Consider the following 20,448-nt stretch of genomic DNA (forward strand, 5'->3'; position numbering starts at 1 on the left):
GTGTACCATGAAGACTTACCCTTTCCTGGACTACTTCCATCTGCCTCTCACTAGTAGGAGAGTCAATGCTGGCCATGGTGAGTTTTTAGTCTATCTTGAAGAGATCCTCTCTGCCCAGCATTCATTGGTAGGTTTAGTGGTAAAAAGGCAGAAGTTCGCTGCCCTCATTACAGACACACACTCGTGATTCTACTTAATGATTCTTGGATGCATACTAGCTTCAGAGATGGTGGGTGATGGAAGGATGTCAGGATTTTTGCATGGAGCTCATGACCTTCTTGTAAAGACATAAAGGAAATAAGTTTTGTTTAGTTGCCAAAGGTTTATCCAATCTTGTGGCCAAAAGTAATGGAAATATTGAGCCTAAGTTAAGAAAAGTGAAGGGGGTGCTGTTTGTCATGCTCCCTCCCTTGCTGGAGTGAGGTTTTCTCTTACTCCTTGGTTATTATTGGACTAACTGGGCTTAACTTGGTGTGACAAGAGATTTTAGAAAAGATACAGGACATATAGACAGAAAGTTGGGGGCAGGTGTGTTGTATGCTTGGCTGAAGACACACAACCCTTATTTTTTTTTTTTCTGTCTTGATTTGTTAAGGCCTTACTCCTTGCAGATCTTGAAAAACTTGCTTAAAACCTCTTTCCTTAGGCTGCTACTGTCCCATGTTTGCTCTTAGTTCATCGTTAGCTTAATTGTTCTTAAAGTCTTTTGCCCCCAGACTTGCACTGTCCCATCTCTCTTTAGCTCTCTCAAAGGCTCGGTGCTCAAACTTGCAAAACAGCCATGCCTACAACCTGCATATGCACAACTGTTAAAGTCTCAGTCCTTAGACTTGCACTGTGCACTGTGCCATGCTCTCTTTGTTTTTTCTTTAGCTTTAGCTTTCCTAAGGCTATGCATGAAGTTCTTTCTCAGCTTTGTTTTCTAAAGCCTATGTTAAAGTTCTGTGTTAAGTGGCCAGGGGCTGTGCCTATCTCAGTCTACAGGTAAAAGCAATTAAATGCATCTCCCCTTGCTTGTGTCCAGTCCTTATAGGTTTTAAAGTAGAGAAACTGATTTTTAAATGGCACAATGCTATTTTCATTTTCTAGGGTTTCTGTAACAAGGTACCAAAGTAGATCATCTTAAACAACTATCTATTATCCAATAGAGTAAGAGGATAGAAGTCTGAAATCAAGGTTTTGGAAGGGTGGTGGTCTCTCTGATGGCTCTAGGGAAAGATTTATTCCAGGCCTTACTCTTTGCTTCTGGTAGGAACTTGGGACTGTAAAATAACACCAGATTTAACATGGCATTCTCCTATGTGGGCATCTCTGTGCCCAAATTTCTCCTTTTTATATGACCACCAGTCACAGTGGAGTAGGACTTCACTCTAATTTTATATGATCTCATCCTGATTCATTATGTCAGCAACAACTCAATTTTTGAATAAGATCACATCTGAGGCACTCAGAGTTAGAACTTCTACACATGAGCTTTTCTTCAGTGTGCACAATTTCACTTAAAATGAATAGGAAATCAATTTAATATTTTCAATCTCCCTACACTTCTAAATGCAACATTTCTTAGGTATCTAAAAAGACCAAATGAACACCTAAAGTTTCAAAATTGCTTTCTTGGATCTACACAGGCATCATGGCATCTCAAAGTAAGTGTGAATCACTGAGGAATATTCGGTGGTTTAAAGCTGATGTTCAGAGGACCAGATTGCATTTGTGTATGAAAGGCACACAAAGTCACTTCATCTTTCCTGTTTCTTTTAATGTGTATTTTCATTTGTTCCTCAGGGGATTGGTTGTTTCTATTCTGTATTTTCAGGAAAAAATTCTGAGGACAAGTAAATAGGAGATATTTGCCTACAAAGTTGACCAAATTTTAAGATTTCATTACCTGATTTTTAAAGAAATTCTCAGGAAAATAAGGGAAAAAACCCACTTCACTGGTTTTCTATTATTTATAAAGACTAGCATATATACCTATGGTGAAGTGAATCCAGACTATAAGAATTTGAAGTTTTCTACAAAAATCATTTAAAGGGACATATACTTGCATGAATAATTTAGTATTTAGGGAAATAGGTCAGAAAGTTTCAAATCTATCATTAATTGTTGATATGTGAAATGATTTAGGAAAAAAGAGAGCAATGGAACTAGCATGGGACTGGCTGTCTATGGAGTGGCATGTAAATTTGTAATTTTTCATGCCACTTAAAACTTATGAGATTGATCAAATTGAAGTAGAACAATTAGGGATATAGAAATGTAAGAACACAAAAATCTGCTCAGGACTTCCTGCAGGATTATTAATAAGCAAAATCTTTGCCTCTACTTTACTCACTCCAATCTTTCCCACCCCTAACTCTGCCTTTCTTCCGTATTTCACAGCATCACATTCCTGTGCCCCAAGCTTGGCCCGTCATTTACACATGGAACGTCACTTCCTAACATCTACTCAAAGACATGTCTCCTATGACTATCCCTAATCGCTCCCCCTTTCTCATATGTTTTCTCTTTTCTTATCAAACTTTATGAGTTGCTTTGCTTTCTATTCTCCCTCCATTCCCATTATTTATTTTTCCTTTTTAAATGTTAATTATGTAAAGTATTATAGAAAACATTTAATCAATCCAACACTTGTACATATGCTACGAAGATGAAACAGATACTAATAGTTTGCTTTGCTGGTATAAGCTTCCCCTAAAAAATGAGGGTTTTACTCTTGTGGATATACCCAAAAAACTGTGACACAGGTTACTCCAGAGGCACCTGCACACCCATGTTTATTGCAGCACTATTCACAATAGCCAAGTTATGGAAACAGCCAAGATGCCCCACCACTGATGAATGGATTAAGAAAATGTGGCATCTATACACAATGGAATTTTATGCAGCCATGAAGAAGAACAAAATGTTATCATTTGCTGGTAAATGGATGGAATTGGAGAACATCATTCTGAGTGAGGTTAGCCTGGCCCAAAAGACCAAAAATCGTATGTTCTCCCTCATAAGCGGACATTAGATCAAGGGCAAACACAACAAGGGGATTGGACTTTGAGCACATGATAAAAGCCAGAGCACACAAGGGAGGGGTGAGTATAGGTAATACACCTAAAAAATCAGCTAGCATTTGTTGCCCTCAAAGCAGAGAAACTAAAGCAGATACCTTAAAAGCAACTGAGGCCAATAGGAGAAGGGGACCAGGAACTAGAGAAAAGGTTAGATCAAGAAGAATTAACCTAGAAGGTAACACACATGCACAGGAAATTAATGTGAGTCAACTCCCTGTATAGCTAGCCTTATCTCAAGTAGCAAAAACCCTTGTTCCTTCCTATTATTATTTATACTTTCTCTTCAACAAATTATAGATAGAGGCAAAATAGTTTTTGCCAGGTATCGAGGGGGTAGGGGGTAGAGGGAGGGGGTGGAGTGGGTGGTCAGGGACGGGGTGGGGGCAGGGGGGAGAAATGACCCAAGCATTGTATGCACATATGAATGATAAAACAATAAAAATTAAAAAAATAAGGGTTTTGATTCTGGGTTACAAGGAATAAGCATACTGCACTTGGTTTCTAACTAAATGTCACTTGAAAACTGTAAATAAGTCATGGAGCAACTCGGTAGAGCATGAAATATATATACAGGCAGCCACATTGGGGGAAAGGCCAGATTCTGAAGCAACACCTGCCTAGCAGTGTGTTTATGATTTTTTTCTGCCGTCTTAGTAAAAGACATGAGCACAGCATGTCAGTGTGCAGTAGAATGGGATAACTAAGGCTCCAAACTTTGTCTCACAAGACGCAAAATGACAGACTTAATGACCTGGAAATTGGGAGCACTGCAGAGATAATTGCTCAATTTGGTGAACTTTAAGGAAGTTCAGGAGTCCTGCTCCCAACTCTGAATTGCTCATGAATGGACCACACACAGATAAGCAAACAAAGGGCCATGAAAACAGATGAGATAGACTCCACCAAAACTCCAGAGAGGCCAGTCACAGCTAGATGTGATGCAGATACAGATAGTACTGGGAAGGCTCTGGAAGCTGAATATAAGCTGGCTAAGAAATAGGAAAAGAAGCCTGGGAACTTTCAGACACCATGTGACTTTTCCTAGTGCATGTCATGTTAGACACCTGCCCCCCCCAATCAATGTTATCCTGTACAGTTGAGAATTTCTTTTCTATTGTAAAATCTTAGCAGTTGCAGAGCCCTTTTCAATTGTAAATCCTCCACAGTTGTAAGACAGGAAGCCTGGAGGAAATCCCACCTTGACTACCTCCCACATAAAATCACACCTCATACATGTAATTAAAATACCTGAGAGTTAGCTTAGGTGTATACACAGAGTGTCTCATTCTATATGACAAGATCTTGGCAATCAAACTTGTTAATCATCTTAACCCATCTTGCACTGACCATGCACTTATTTCAACCATTTGCCCTTGTGATTTATAAATGCTCTTTGAATTAAAAAACAGAGCTTTTTCTATCCCACCTGGTAGGGCCCACTCATGCTATTTATGATGCCTTCTCATCACCTTCAATAAACTTTATTATCTCTCTCACTACATTTCCACATCTTGTCCAGATTCTTCATCCAGGATGCAAGTTCTCAAAAATCTTCTGAGTCTCCAGAGACCACCCATCTGGAAACAAATGGACATTAGAAACACAAAGCACAGAAAGTACATCATGAAATTAAACGGGCTGATAGCCTGTTTTCAGGTACTTGATAACAAGTACCACAATAGTCTCTAAAGTACTTAGCAAAGCACAGAGATTAATTATTTAAAGTGTTCATGATACCATTAAACTTGTTTGGTATAATAAGACACAGGAAATTTGAACTCATAATGGAAAATGGAATCAAGAAGTAACATTTTGATAGAACATAGATGTTGGAATTATCTGACCAAGACTTGAAAAGCAGTCATTTATGAGGAAGCAGATAAGCATCAAAAGTTTGTTCAGAAGGATCGAAAATGGTGACTGGGGCACAGACTGCATGAGCTTTGGGCATCAGGGACCTTGCTGACCATCCAAAACTGAACCAAGAGGATATTAATCACCTGAATAGATCTATAACGCAAAATGAAATTGAAGCAGCAATAAAGGGTCCCCCAAAAAATAAAAGTCCAGGACCTGATGGATTTGCTGCTGAATTCTATCAGACCTTTAAAGAAGAACTAATACCAATCCTCCTTAAACTGTTCCACGAAATAGGAAGGGAAGGAAAACTGCCTAACTCATATTATGAAGCCAATATTATTCTCATCCCAAAACCAGACAAAGCCACCTCCAGAATGGAGAAATATAGGAAAATTTCCTTAATGAACATCCATGCAAAAATCCTCAATAGAATAATGGCAAACAGAATCCAATTACACATGAGAAATATTATCTACCATGACCAAGTCAGCTTCATTCCAGTGATGCAGGGTGGTTCAACATATGCAAATCTATAAATGTAATAAACCACATAATCAGAAGCAAAGACAAAAACCACTAAGTCATCTCAAAAGGTGCAGAAAAAGCCTTTGACAAGATCCAATATTACTTCATGATAAAAACTCTAAGACAACTAGGACTAGAAGGAATGTATGTCAACATTATAAAGGCTATAAATGACAAACCTACAGCCAACATCATACTTAATGGTGAAAAACTGAAACCATTTCCCCTAAAATCAGGAATGATACAAGGGTGCCCACTACCCCAACTCCTATTCAACATAGTACTCGAATTCCTAGCCAGAGCAATTAGGCAAGAAGAAGAAATAAAAGGAATACAAATAGGTAAAGAAATTGTCATAATATCCCTATTTGCAGACAATATGATCCTATACCTTAAAAACCCAAAAACTCTACCCAAAAACTCCTAGACACCATCAACAGCTATAGTAAGGGGGCAAGCTATAAAATCAAATTATAAAAGTCATTAGCTTTTCTATACAGCAACAATGAACAAACTGAGAAGGAATATATGGAAACATTTCCATTCACAATAACTCAAAAAAATAAAAACCCTAGGAATAAACTTAACAAATACCTCTACAAGGAGAACTACAAACCCCTGAAGAAAGTGATTGAGGAAAACTGCAGAATATAGAAAGATCTCCTGAGATCACTGACTAGTAGAATCAACATAGTAAAAATGGCTATACTACCAAAAGAAATCTACATGTTTAATGCAATTCCCATCAAAATCCCAATGACATTCATTACAGAGATTGAAAAATCTACCCTAAAGTTCATTTGGAAACACAAGAGACTGGGGATAGCCAAGCAACACTCAGCAACAAGAACAATGCTAGAGGTATCACAATACCCGAGTTCAAACTATATTACAAAACAATAGCAATAAAAACTGCATGGTCCTGGCACAAAAACAGACATGAAGGCCAGTAAAAAAAGAATAGAGGACCTGGATATGAAACTACATAACTATACTTACCTTATTTTTGACAAAGGTGTCAGAAATATGCGATGGAGAAAAGACAGCCTCTTCAACAAATGTTGCTGGGAAAAGTGGTTATCCATCTGCAAGAAACTGAAACTAGATCCATGTCCATCACCCTACACCAGTATCAACTCAAAATGGTGCAAGGACCTTAATATCAGACCCAAACCTCTAATGTTAGTACAGGAAGGAGCAGGAAACACTCTGGAACTAATAGGTATAGGCAAGGACTTCCTCAATAGTACCCCAGCAGCCCAGCAACTAAGAGAAAGGATGGACAAATAGGATGTCATAAAATTAAAAAGCTTCTGCACAACAAAAGAAATGGTCTCTAAACTGAAGAGATCACTCACAGAGTGGGAGAAAATACTTGCCAGCTATACATCAGACAAAGGACTGATAACCAGAATATACAGGGAACTTAAGGAACTAACCTCTCCCAAAATCAATGAACCAATAAAAAACAGGCAACTGAAGTAAACAGAATATTCTCAAAGAAGAAATTTCAAATGGCCAAAAAACACATGAAAAAATGCTCTCCATCTCTAGCCATAAATGAAACTCAAATTGAAACCACACTCAGATTCCATCTCACCCATGCTGGAATAGCCATCATCAAAAACACCACCAGCAACAGGTGTTGGAACAGTGGGAATGCAAGCTAGCACAACCACTCTGGAAAACAATATGGAGGCTTCTTTAAACACTAAACATAGATCTGCCATATGATCCAGCAATCCCACACCTGGGGATGTACCCGAAAGAATGCCACTCAGGTTACTCCAGAGGCACCTGCATACCCATGTTTATTGCAGTGCTACTAACAATAGCCAAGTTATGGAAACAGCCAAGATGCCTCACTACTGATGAATGGATCAAGAAAATGTCATATTTAAACACAATGGAATTTTACTTAGCCATGAAGAAGAATGAAATCTTATCATTTGCAAGTAAATGGATGGAACTGGAGAACATCATTTTGAGCAAGGTTAGCCAGGCTCAGAAGGTAAAAATCATGTGTTCACCTCATAGATGGACTTTAGATCTATGGCAAATACAGCAATGTTGTAGGATTTAGGTCACATGCTAAGAGGAGAGCACATAAGGGAGGTATGGGTATAGGTAAGAAACCCAAAACAGGAAAGAGTTTGATGTCCCCACTACAGAGGAACTAATACAGAAACCTTAAAGTGACAGAGGTCAATATAGGAAGGTGATCAGAACTACTGAAAAGGTCAGGTAGAGATGAATCATATTGGGTTGTAACACATTTGTACACAGAAGCAATGCTAGGAATCTCTCTGTATAGCTATCCTTATGTCAACTAGCAAAAACACTTTGTCTTTCTTATTATTGCTTATACTTTCTCTTCAACAAAATTAGAGATAAGGGCAGAACAGGTTCTGCCTGGAAGCAAGGGGGTGGACTGTGGAGGGGAGAAGGAGGGAACAGGGGTCAAGGGGAAGGAATGGACCAAACAATGTATGCACATATGAATAAATGAATAAAAAAATTAAAAAAATAAAATAAAAAGATACATTGTGGAAAAAATACATAGCAAGGTATTTGACTTGACAAAAAAAAAAAAGAAATAAGAAGAAATGTGTCATTTGACAACATAGTCCAAGTATTATGTTGAGTAGTGATACAAAGCAGGACATGAAAGATATTTTAGTAATGTAATATAGCATATGTTCAAATACAGATGTGAAAGTAAAAGGAAGGAAAATTTAGGTGGGAGTTAAGGAAGCATCCAGTTAATTATGTAGAAATAAAATTTGGAGAGAAGGGCATTGAGGAGTGTAAGTTATCCACAAATGTTCATAAGTTACAGCTCCAGATCAAGAAACAAACTAAAGGAAGAGATCACTACATATTGCCCAGTGACTTTTATAAGATGAGATGGTCTTTGGTATGACTTAGGCATGGTTTGGGTGTCTCACAGGTTCCATGTTAATGGAGGCTTATTCCCAAGGTGGTATTGGAAAGTGGTGGAAAGGTGGAAACGCCCACCTTTAAGAAGTGGGCCTTACTGGTAGGTCTGTAGGTTATTTGGAGTTTATCCTTGAAAAGAATAAGGAAGCCTTTGAGAGGCCCCTTTGGAGTTGTCACCACATACTTGTTATAAAAGCCTGAGCGTGGTCCCAACCAGTGCTCTCTGCTTCCTGACTTGTCATGTGATCTTTCCTCTCTGCAAGCTCCATGATCACCATCCACCATAGGGGCAGAGACTGTGCCATGCCATTTGGAATTTCAGCATACAAAATTAAATCAAGTTTGATTTCAGTCTGTCTTGTGTATTTTGGTATGGTAATAAACAGCTGAATAATACATTCATTAAAAATGGGGGAACTGAACTGATATTCTCAGATATTCAGCTGATAGCTGCCTTATATATCTTAGTAAGGAGAAAGTATATATGTCAGCTTATGTCATCCATTAGTACCCATAACCGCCTTCCCTTTATGCTCACCTCCACATTCAAAGTTTCTTCAGAGTTTTTAATTCCATTTATTTGTGCAACTTTTCTAAGAGCCTTTAATCCCTGTTCTGGTTTATTGGTGGCAATTAGCCACCTAGAAGATTCCACTAACCACCTGATAAAAGAACACAAAAGTGTAGTTATCTCTCTGTTGTTATTCATATGATTACTTGCTACAGATGCCTTTAGCATTTCATCTACTACACACTGTTCCATGGATTGGGAATAGGCGTCTGCATCTTATGAGACAAATACCAGAAAAAGATAAGGAAATTACTCTATGGAGTACACCTTCATGGTTATCAACACAAACACTGGATTCAAGTAACCTCCTGCCTACTAAGAGGGGTGCATTCTAAGAAACGTAGGAAGCTTAAGATAGAGGGCATCTAACATACATAATTCTCTTCCAATTACTTCATGAGTGTCAGATAACTTGTGTTCAGGATATGTGCATTTTTTAAATTCTCCAAATCATTTAAGTTTAAAATTGCTTAAATTTGGCTTTTTATACCTGCCATTGCAAAGAGCATTGTTAACTTACAATATAAATTTCCCCATCATTAAGATGAGGGACAGCAGTGCTGTGTTCCTGGTTGTGTTATTATGAAGACAGAAAGAGACAATGGATGAGCCAGACAGGGATTGCACTCTCCTCTCTGTCATAATTCATTTCACTCTATTAATTCTGTACAAACATCTGTGCTGAACACATGAAATATATGACCTATACTACATGCTGATTTTTAGTATTCAAGAAACTGGCCATGAGACATAAATAAACTTGCTGCCTCTTCTTTTTGTCAAATTTCACCTGCAAATATTAAGAGCACTAAAATCTTTGCCATATCCTAATTCATCATAAGACTAAAAACGAGTCACCGGAATTTCTTTTTGAAACACTTCAATCTCTACATTTTGTTAAAGAAAATAATTTTTATTTTGTTAAAAAATGTTTAGGCTTTTATTACTTTTTTTTCCTTTTATTATTCATATGCGCATACAAGGCGTGGTTCATTTCTCCCCCCTACCTCCAACCCCTCCATTACCACCCACTCCACCCCCTCCTTCTGCCCCCCACTCCCTCAATACCCAGCAGAAACTATTTTGCCCTTATTTCTAATTTTGTTGTAGAGAGAGTATAAGAAATAATAGGAAGGAACAAGGGTTTTTGCTGGTTGAGATAAGGATAGCTATACAGGACATTGACTCATTGATTTCCTGTGCGTGGGTGTTACCTTCTAGGTTAATTCTTTTTGATCTAAACTTTTCTCTAGTTCCTTGTTCCCCTTTTCCTATTGGCCTCAGTTGCTTTTAAGGTATCTGCTTTAGTTTCTCTGAGTTAAGGGCAACAAATGCTAGCTAATTTTTTAGTTGTCTTACTTATCCTCACCCCTTCCTTGTGTGAAGAAAATAATTTTGGAATAATTCTTTGCTCACTCTGCTTGATAATTGTTGAGACAAAGAGCACAGAAAATGATTAGAACTCTCAGCAGAATGGACATTGTTATTTCCATTCTGCTTCTCCAGTTGGTCAAAGAAAGCAGATAAGAAAATGTGTTAGGTCCATGCATAAAATAAGGAAATAAATTCAATACTAATGTTCATTTGTGGAAATAGTTATACAACAGGAGTTAGAAGGTTCATACCTTGAAGAGAGGAAAAAGAGAAAGCATGGTGCAGCTACCACCAGGGGAAGGGTTCTCCACTTTCGAAAGATAAAGGCCAGTCCTCCCAGGACTGTGATTCCAATTCCATGAATGCTGTTTATAAGTGTTAATAAAGAGTCTCTGGATTGAATCCTTGTCCACTCTATAGCTGGAAGAAAACAGGACAGAATATTAAATCTAAATAAAATTATTTTTTCAAGGTCAAATCCAAGACATAGAAAACAAAGATCGAAATTGTTGACTTACCAAGCATACGGCTATTTGCTAAGATGACCATGGAAGAGAAACCTGCCAAGAAGCGTAGCGAGCAGTAGATGAAGAAGCTGGAAGCAAAGGCAGTACAGGTCCCAGATATGGCCACCAGGAGCAAACACCACTTAACCATCACCTTTCGCCCAAATCTGAGAAGCATAGAGTCATGGCAGATTAGGGCAGCATAAAATGTTTTCATAAAGCTTTAAAAAAATGAGAGCATGTATTGAAATGCAGAAAATATTTGAATAAGGATTCCTTATACCTTAAATCTGGAATATTAAGAGCTAAATCCACACCAAAAATATTATCGGATTAATTTTCCTTATGAACAGTATAGACTACTGATTTCAAAACTTCCTCATGTAACTATCAGGGGACCTCTCATACCAACTGATAGCATATGAATGCATCTCAGATATATTATAATAGCAATATATCTCAAGTGTTCACTATTCTAACATATGTATTTAGCATAGTACAGGGTATGTATAGTTTTGACACCATAAAGGAGTTAAATCAGTACACAGATCTCATGAATCTGGTGGCCTTAGGCGAGGTTGATATGAATGATTTATGAGTAGAAGAAGGCATCTAATTTGCTTAAAGACTTCCTGAAAGACTCTACTTTTTTGAGATTATAGTATAGCAGGGACCACAAAAGAAAGAAAACTTTTTGTATAGCCAGCTTGCCTGCTGGCGTGTTTACTCTGTTTGTTGGTTAAACTTTCTTTCACTTTTCACTGAATTGCTGGAGAAACCAGTAACAAAGAGGCTTTGCTCTCCATGCAGCTCTTTACCCCTTATCTCTTACTGGCTACCAAGCAGTAAACCTGTCAACCAAGACATACAGTTTCAGAGAACTGGTGCCGGACTCCTGGAGAATCAAAGCCAATGGCCATGGTGAAGATGCATCTGGTCACACAGTCAAGCTGAGCCCCTGAATTCTCCTTTAATAGGCGGACATTTTCTCTTACAAGTAGGAAGATAGTGCTTTGAGACATTGATTCTTTATGTTGATAAATAATAAATCTTATTCTTATTTCCTTTTCCTCAAAAAAATTTAAATTCTGAATTGTCATTGAGGTCAAGGCACCAGTTTTCTGGCAAAAAGATTGGCAAAGCCTAGATGTGACCTACAGGGTGTCCTTACACCTTTGAGTGTTAAGAGGCGCTGGGGTCAACCTCTTACTGGATCTCAGCAGAGAAGTGCTCGTGACTGAGGCTGGGGAAAGACTTAGGTGACAATTCCTAGCAGTTGCTGGGGTAAGATTAACTCTGGGGAACTCCAATTGTCTTCTCCAGGAACCAGGAACAGGCTCTCTGGCTGTTTAAATGACACTTGAGGAAAAGGAAAGGAAATCTATAAGAAGTTGCAATGCCTTGACCACAATTTGGATAAGTCTCCACCCTGGCATCCAGAAACCTGACTCTGCCTGTCTGGGGAGGTCACCCTGGAATCTTCTCCTGGTCCCTCCTGACAAGGCTATGCCAATAACCCAACTAAGTTGAGAGCCTATTACTGACATAGGCAATGCAATACTGTGATAAGTTATTATTCTCGATGCATCCTTGCATGGCAATGAAAAGTGGTACCCAAACAAAAGAGCTCAAATAAAATTCAAGAGCTGAAGCAAAGGGGCAATGAAAACCCATCTGAATTTCTAGAACGGACGTATCAGACCTATAGGAAATATACAGACCCAGACTAAGAGGCCCCTGAGAACCTCCATATGGTCAATATGAACTTTACTGGACAGAGTGCTCCTGATATGAGTAGATAATTACAGCAGTAGATGGAGTAGTTGGCATGAATCCCTCACAACTCTTGATTGCGTACAAGATTTATAAGGCCAGGGAAGAATAGAAATCAAAGCCGATCTATGTTGTTTGCAGCACCAACAAAAGGGGTTCATAAAAGACAAAAAGAAATGATAGCAAGGGCCATCCAGAGTTGGGGAAAAATCAATGTGCCTACTGGAAGGAGGAGGGTCACTGGAAAAGAGAGGGTCCAACGCAAAGGAGAAAATTAAGAGCTAAAAATGTCCTAGCAGGGACCAAGAGCTTTTTAGGCCCTAGACTCCAGTGATGAATGATGAGGCCAGGGGTTTCAAGCCTTGGGCAAAATTTTCAGTTGGGACCCAATTAATTGATTTCCTATTGGATACTGGAGATGGTTATTCTGTTCTGATTTCAAAACTGACATCATTGATTGGCACTACTGGCACCAGGGTGGAGGTAATGGGACAGGCCAAAGGTTGGCAGTGCTTCAACCTTTACAATGCAAGCTAGATGAGCAGAAACTAACCCACCATTTTCTATATGTCTGACTGTCCCATTCCCCTCCTAGGATGAAAATTATTATGTAAATAAAATGCCCAAATAACCTTTTCACTTGGAAAGCAACAGGCCCACCTACAGGTACCTCCTGACAATGCTCTCCAACTTCAGTCACTGCTTGGAAGCCAAGAAGCTGCAATGGATTTGATACCACCTGAAGTCTATGAAAAAAGTAAGTAAAGCAGTATGGGCAGATAGATTCACAGGAAGAACCACTTCAGTGGTTCCCACTAACGTATTGTTAAAGAAAGGAGCCACTCACCCTAAGAGGAAACAGTATCTCTTGAGGAAAGAGGCTTTGAAGGGAATTCAGCCAATCCTAAGGAGATTTTTGAATCACAGACTTATTTGGCCTTGCTAGTCTCCTTAAAATACACTGATACTGCCTACTAAAAATCCCCACACTGATGAATAAAGATTTGTACAGGATCTGAGGGTCCACCGAACAGTGCCTAACCTACACACCCTCTTAACTACAATGCCAGGTCACTATGGATAGTTCTCTGTGTTAGATTTAAAGATACCTTCTTTAGCATCCCTTTAGAAGAAGAATCTCAACTACTGTTTGCATCTGAATGGCAGGACCCTGATATTTAGGTTATCACCCAATATTGTTGGACAGTCTTGCCACAGGGATTTAAAAACTCACCTGCCCTATTTAGTGAAAGCCTAGCAAGAGATTTGCAAAGTCTGCAATTAGACCAAGGGGTTTTATTACAATACATGGCTGACCTTCTGGTGGCCAGCCCTGATCCTGAACACAACCTTATAAATATCATTATGGTGCTACACTATCTTGCACAATGTGGTTATAAGGTGTCATAGAAAAAGACCCAAATTTGGAAGCAACAAGTTACATATTTAGGTTTCCAGATAAGTTATGGAACCTGCAGCCTTAGGCCTGACTGGAGACAAGCCATTTTTAACTTGGGTGTCCCAAAGATAGGCGAGAACTGCATGGGTTCCTGGGGAAATGTTGGCTTTTGTTACATCTGAATTCCAAACATTGGGCTGATACTATAACGCTTATATGAAGCCATAAAATGAACTGACACAGAACCATTGATTTGGACAGGGGAATGTCCAAAGGCTTTTGAAACCCTAAACAAAGTCTCATGACAGCACCAGACCTAGAATTGCAAGGTTTGTGAAAGGAATTCAAATTGTATGTATACGAAAGGTCTGGCCCTCAGGGTCCTCCTGAAAATGTTGGAGGATGTTCCATGATCTTTTCCTTGCCTTCAAAATAACTTGATAACACAGCCAGAGGCTTGCCACCCTGTTTACGGGCTGTTGCTGCCCCCTTGACCTACTCCAAGAGTCTGAGAAGTTTACCTTGGAGCAGCCCATTATAGTGTATGTGCTCCATCAGGTGTTGATCCTACTAGAACATAAGGGAGGCTGTTATCTGACTCAAATTAAGAATTGTGTCAACTTTAAACTCTGCAACCCTCCTCCCTACTCAAGTAGATGAATCATTACACCATGATGGTTTTGAGGTCCTTGAGACTGTGTGTCTAGCAGGTTGGACTTATTTGACCAGCCCATGTCAGAACCACATTGGGATCTGTTTACTGATGGCAGCAGCTTTATGGACAATAGTGTTCATGAAGGATGGGCCAAATATACTGTAGTTACTGGACAACAGGTATTGGAGGCAGCAGCCTTGCTCCCAGTGTCTTCAGCCCAGAAGGCTGAACTAATTGCTCTAACATAAGTCTTGCAACTCTCAAAGGAAAAAAGATAAACATATACACTGATTCAAAATATGCTTTTATAGTAGTGTATGTTCACAGGGCAATATGGAAAGAAAGGAGACTTCTAAAGAGAAACAAGGAAATTAAATATGTCCAAGAAATTCTGGCCCCAATACAGGCTGTGGCTGTACCTAAGCAGGTGTCGATCATGCATTGCCTTGGCCACGAAAAGGTGGATACATATATTGCTCATGGAAATCAGGTTGCTGAAAAGGCAGCAAATGAGTTGCCAAGTGTGAATGGGTTCTGGGGACCCTTATACCCCAACTAGACTTAGACTTGTATAAACCTCAATATACTGAAGAAGATGAAAAGGTGCCCAGGAATGGGGTTTCAATAAGTGAGACAACACCTCAAAATTGAGGCAAAACTCTCATGGATTGATACTTCTACCCAAGGCACTTGTCCACCCACTAATAAAACTTTTACCAGCGAGCACTCATTATGTTCGTAAGACATTAGAAGAATTCATCTGACCTTATTTGTGGGGCTCCCAGTTATATCATATAATACATTGGGTCAGTAAAAATTGCCCCTTGTGCTCAGAACAACACTAAACTGAAAAGAAGACTTCAGGAGAAGGGAACTCAGAATGTAGGAAAATATCCCTTTGAAGACAAGTGGACTTTAACACAGATGCCAAAAACTACTGGAAACTTTAAATTTCTGTTAGTGCTGGCTGACATCTTTTCTGGGTGGGTTGAGGCTCATCCCACCAGAATGGAAAAAGCATCAGAGGTGACCATAATTTTAAAGAGATTATTCCAAGATATGGGCCCCCATCTTCAATTCAGAGTAATAATGGGCATTCTCTCATAGCATATATTACTCAAGGAGTAAGTAAAATCTTAAATATTAAATGGAGATGTCACAAATCATGGAGACCTCAATCTACTGGAAAAGCTGAAAAAGTAAATCATACCTCGAAAACATCCATAGCTAAGCTATGCCAAGGAACTCACTTATAATGGGACTAGGTACTGCCAATTGCCCTTCTCCACGTACAGGTGGTTCCTAGAAGTGGGCTACAGTTAAGCCTGTCTGAGACAGTATGTGGGAGACCCTTTTTGGCCCCTAGGTAAGAGGTGAAAATGTAAATGTAAGTGAGGAGACTAAACCAAAACAGTATGTACAACAGCTAGGTCAAATATTAACATTAATTAATATTAAGTTTGCTCCTTCCAGGACACCACCTCAGCTGGAAACATCCATCCTAAAATCATATGTTCTCCCTCATCTGTGGAATTTAGATCTAGGGCAAATACAGCAATTTGGTTGGACTTGGGTCATATGAGAAAGGGAGCGCACATAGGGGAGGTATGGGGATAGGTAGGAAACCCAAAACATGAAAGTATTTGATGACCCCACTGAAGAATAACTAATACAGAAACCTTAAAGCGACAGAGGTCAACATGAGAATGGAATCAGGAACAAGTGTAAAGATCAGGTAGAGACAAGTCAACTTGGGTTGTAACACATGTGTACATGGAAGCAATGCTAGGAATCTCCTTGTATAGCTATCCTTAAGTCAACTAGCAAAAACACTTTGTCTTTCTTTTTATGCTTATGTCTTCTCTTTAACAAAATTAGAGATAAAGGCAGAAGAGGTTCTACCTGGAAGTGAGGTGGGTAGGGTAGGAGAGGGTGGGGGCACGGGGAAGGGGGGAGAAATTGCCCAAATAGTGTATGCACCTGTGCATAAATGAATAAAAAAAGTTTGTTCACCAACATAATAACTAGAAAAAAGAAACAGAAGAAGAGTTCAGGTCAGAAATATGGAAGAAAAGGAATCCGCTATTCTCCCTATGCCTACTAACCAACTATGCACCTGGAAACATCTACCAATGGGTCAATTCCCCAGAAAAACTCAGACACCAGAAGGGAGACCAATGATCACCAGGCAAACATCCACCTTAGCAGGTAGCAAAAACCAAGGCACTCTCAGGCAGGAAATCCATTTTTGTTTTTAGACCATATAATTGGGAAAGGAATCTCACTTTTTTCTAGAGAAGAGCCCTAAGGCTAAAGGTTTGACCAAATTCATCAGCTATAGGAGTGGGAGTGGAGTGAATACATTGTGGTCATTCTATACCACAGAGAAAAGAACAGCAGCTTTTTATGTGTGTGCAAGCTCTTTAAGGGAATCCACACAGCTCCTTGCTTAATCTCAGGAGCAGTTTATGAAACAATTCAACAGTGGCTTCATTGAAGTCTGGTTTCTAATTAACTTGCATCAACAGGACAGTTAGTTATTAACATGACATCATCCTGGGATATTTTGCACAGCAACTGTTAACAGAGCTGGTTCAGTGACTGTGAATAACAGCTTAGCAATTGATATAATAGTAGCATACTATTAAACCTCTCTTATTACAATTGGGAACAAATGCACAAACTTGTAAATGGAGTTATGACATCAAGTTGGTATGGTGTCTTTTTATAACTATTTTGGAAAGCTTATGTACTTGAAGACAAAGACATCTAACATATAAGGAGCCAGTAGCAGCATCACAGTTTAAACCTTGAATTTGATTGGTAAAGTAATACATTAGTGGTTGTCAGTACTTTATTGTAAGTATAGTACTGATAATTAGAAATCATAAATTTTCAAATGTTTAAAGGAAGGTACTGTCAGTAACTTCAAATCCCTCTTTAATGTTCATTTGCTTAATATATAAATATATATAATGTTTATTTAGCCAATGACAGATAAACCAATGTTTATCTGATGAACAGATGTCAGATACACCATTGTTTACTGGACAGATGTCTGCCCTAAATGGCAGAACATTTAGTGATTGTCATGAGCAAAAATGTCAAAGAACTTGGTAGATACCTTAGAGAAAGAACTATAGCTGTTTCCATGTACACATTTTTAATTCTGTAAATGATTTTGTAACATTTAGATATAAGGCACTAGTAATATTAGAAGTATTTAAAAGAATTTTTACTTAGTTCAAACTTACTTTCTTTAGTATTATTAGAAAAATACCCTAGGGTGTAGGCAGGATGGAAAGAATAGCAAATAATTTCAAATGGGCTATGTATAGAGTTTGTTATCTTATTTTTGGTTAGCAGGATCAAGACATCTCCCAGTATTTAAAGATACTGCCAAGTAAATATGTTGCCTTCTCCTGTGCTGGCTGATGGAAAGAGAGAGAGGAAAGTGAAGGGAAAAAATCCACTCACCGCTCCAATCTAATGACCAATTAGTTTGAATCCATAATTTAAAAAAGTTGCCACCAAAGGAAAAGCCCTAAATTCTACCAAACTTCTCAGGAAGAAGTAATATTCTAAAAAACTGAAGGAAGGGAAATCTTCATGCTCATTCAAAATCAGAGAAAAGGATATGACAAAAACAAAAGCATAGAACAAGGTCTCTGAAGAACACAGATACACAAATTCTGAACAAGGTACTACTGAATTTAATCCAAGAGGACTGCCAGGAGACAATTCATCATGATGAAGTTGAATTTATCCTAATTGATATAAGGATAGCCCAAGTCATAAAAATCAATGAAGTCAATAAGGCATATCAGTAAAATGAAGGACAAATTACATGATTATCTCAATAGACATAGAAAAATATATATGAGGGGGAGATTCCAACATGGCAGATGGCTGAGTGATGCAGAATCCCTGCACTCCACAATTTCAGAAAGAAAAAGAATTCACAGCTGTGGTAGCAAAGATTGGGTAACTTTGACTTTTTAGCCAACCAAATTGCTGTCAACACCTAGGGTGGACATAAGGTTCAATGACCAACCCCTAAAATAGTTTTTTATTCTACATAATAGCTGGGGAAGTCTCAGCACTGGATGGGACCAGCACAGGTGCTGGTTTGACCCCAAAGAAGCCATTTTTCTCTTTTTTTCTTTCTCTTCCTCCCTCCTGATTGGAAAAAGAAGCCAAAACTCAGTGCAGAGAACTGCAGAACAAATTGAGCAAGAATCTGTGGCGTCCCTGACCCACCATATTATGTGGACACAGAACCTTGGACTCCTGCCTGCCTGTGCTGGAACTGACCTAATTCCACTTGCGTGAGTCTGCAATCCTTCCATGTGAGTGGAACACATCACCTGCCCTTGAGGAACCACATAATCCAGCATAGCTGTTAGGCAGATTGCACCCCCCTAGACAACACTAGTGGAGGGTACAATTCACCTATGCCTGACAGGAGTGGAATGGAATACTGAAGTGACCTTGACTGAGTGGGGGTGTAAGTGAGCTTAACTCAAATGAGTGGTGGCAGGGCAGAATGCTGAGATGTTTTAGCCTGTGTGGTGGCAGAGTGAAACAGTTGCCCTTTGGTGAAATCAGCAACATATTTGAACACTTTGGAGAAAAAGGTAGTTTGATAAAATGTGATGGATCAAAAGCTCAATTTTAGCTTACCCTGGGCAGAGGGGTCTGTCAACTGCTCAGAAACCAGTTCCTGATGGACTACTTTAGAGAACCCGCCTAAACCAGACAGCCCATTCCACAAAGGAAAGTTGGAGCTCAAACACCTTGGGCTGATTCCTCCTAAAGGTTTCCAACAAGGAGGGGCACCATTGATTACCACACAGCCCTTCAAAATGACCTTAAGAAGTGACAGAGACACTGAGAAAGTCCCTGTCAAAAGTGTCAGCACCTGGATTTGAAATCAGAGGGAAGAGATCAGACTTTTCAGTGACTATTTTTTCTTTTTTCTTTAATATTTGTATTTTTTTTACTTTTTACTTTTATTTTTACTCTCTATATTTTCTTTCCTTTTTCTTTTAAATTTTTATTTTATTAATATGTGCATACAATGTTTGGGTCATTTCTCCTCCCTTCCCCATACTCCCTCCCATTCCCTCCCCCACTCCCTCCCTTACACCCCCTTACTCCTTGCTACCCAGCAGAAACCATTTTGCCCATATCTTTAATTTTGTTGAAGAGGGTATGAGCAATAATAGGAAGGTCCAAGGGTTTTTACTAGTTGAGATAAGGATAGCTATACAGGGAGTTGACTTGCATTGATTTCCTGTGCATATGTGTTACCTTCTAAGTTAATTCTTTTTGAACTAACCTTTTCTCTAGTTCCTGGCCCCTTCTCCTATTGGCCTCAGTTGCTTTAAAGTATCTGCTTTAGTTTTCCTTTTTCTTAAATAATCCATTGTTACCTATGTCCCTCTTCCATTTTGTCCAAGTATCCATTTGCTTCACCCTCTCTTGCCCCACTTTCCCTTCCCAACTTTTCTTCTTTTCTTTTATTCCCTTCTCCTTCTTTCTTCTTTCCCTCCTCTCCTCCCTCTACCTTTCCCCATAGTGCCCCTACCTCCTGCATACTCACCACTCACTGAATAGTCTACTATGCCAACTTTATACATTACTCCAATTCATCCTATTCCTCTGAAATCCCTGACAATAGCACACCTCTCCCCCCTCAATGACTGAACTACCCTTTACACATATTAGGGCCCATTACCCTATAGCTACCACACCTCAGTGCATCTTTTGCCACTCAT

General features: G+C 39.1%; 1 protein-coding gene across 2 annotated transcripts in view; it reads right to left on the reverse strand.

The window, feature by feature from the left end:
• Nucleotides 1–8,862: 8,862 nt before the first annotated feature.
• Nucleotides 8,863–20,448, reverse strand: part of LOC141413900 (solute carrier family 22 member 10-like) — a 102,063-nt gene continuing 90,477 nt past the window's right edge. The window contains exons 4-6 of one of the 2 annotated variants that reach the window (XM_074047832.1): nucleotides 10,854–11,008; nucleotides 10,587–10,755; nucleotides 8,863–9,052 (exon numbers count right to left, since the gene is read on the reverse strand). In XM_074047832.1, coding sequence (XP_073903933.1) covers nucleotides 8,878–9,052; nucleotides 10,587–10,755; nucleotides 10,854–11,008 — 499 coding nt within the window. In that variant the 3' untranslated portion in view covers nucleotides 8,863–8,877. Of the gene's footprint in view, nucleotides 9,053–10,586; nucleotides 10,756–10,853; nucleotides 11,245–20,448 lie in introns of those variants that run through there. The other variant, XM_074047824.1, reaches the window with a different exon arrangement.

The sequence above is a fragment of the Castor canadensis genome, chromosome 1 (genome assembly GCF_047511655.1).
Source record: "Castor canadensis chromosome 1, mCasCan1.hap1v2, whole genome shotgun sequence".
Taxonomy (NCBI): domain Eukaryota; kingdom Metazoa; phylum Chordata; class Mammalia; order Rodentia; family Castoridae; genus Castor; species Castor canadensis.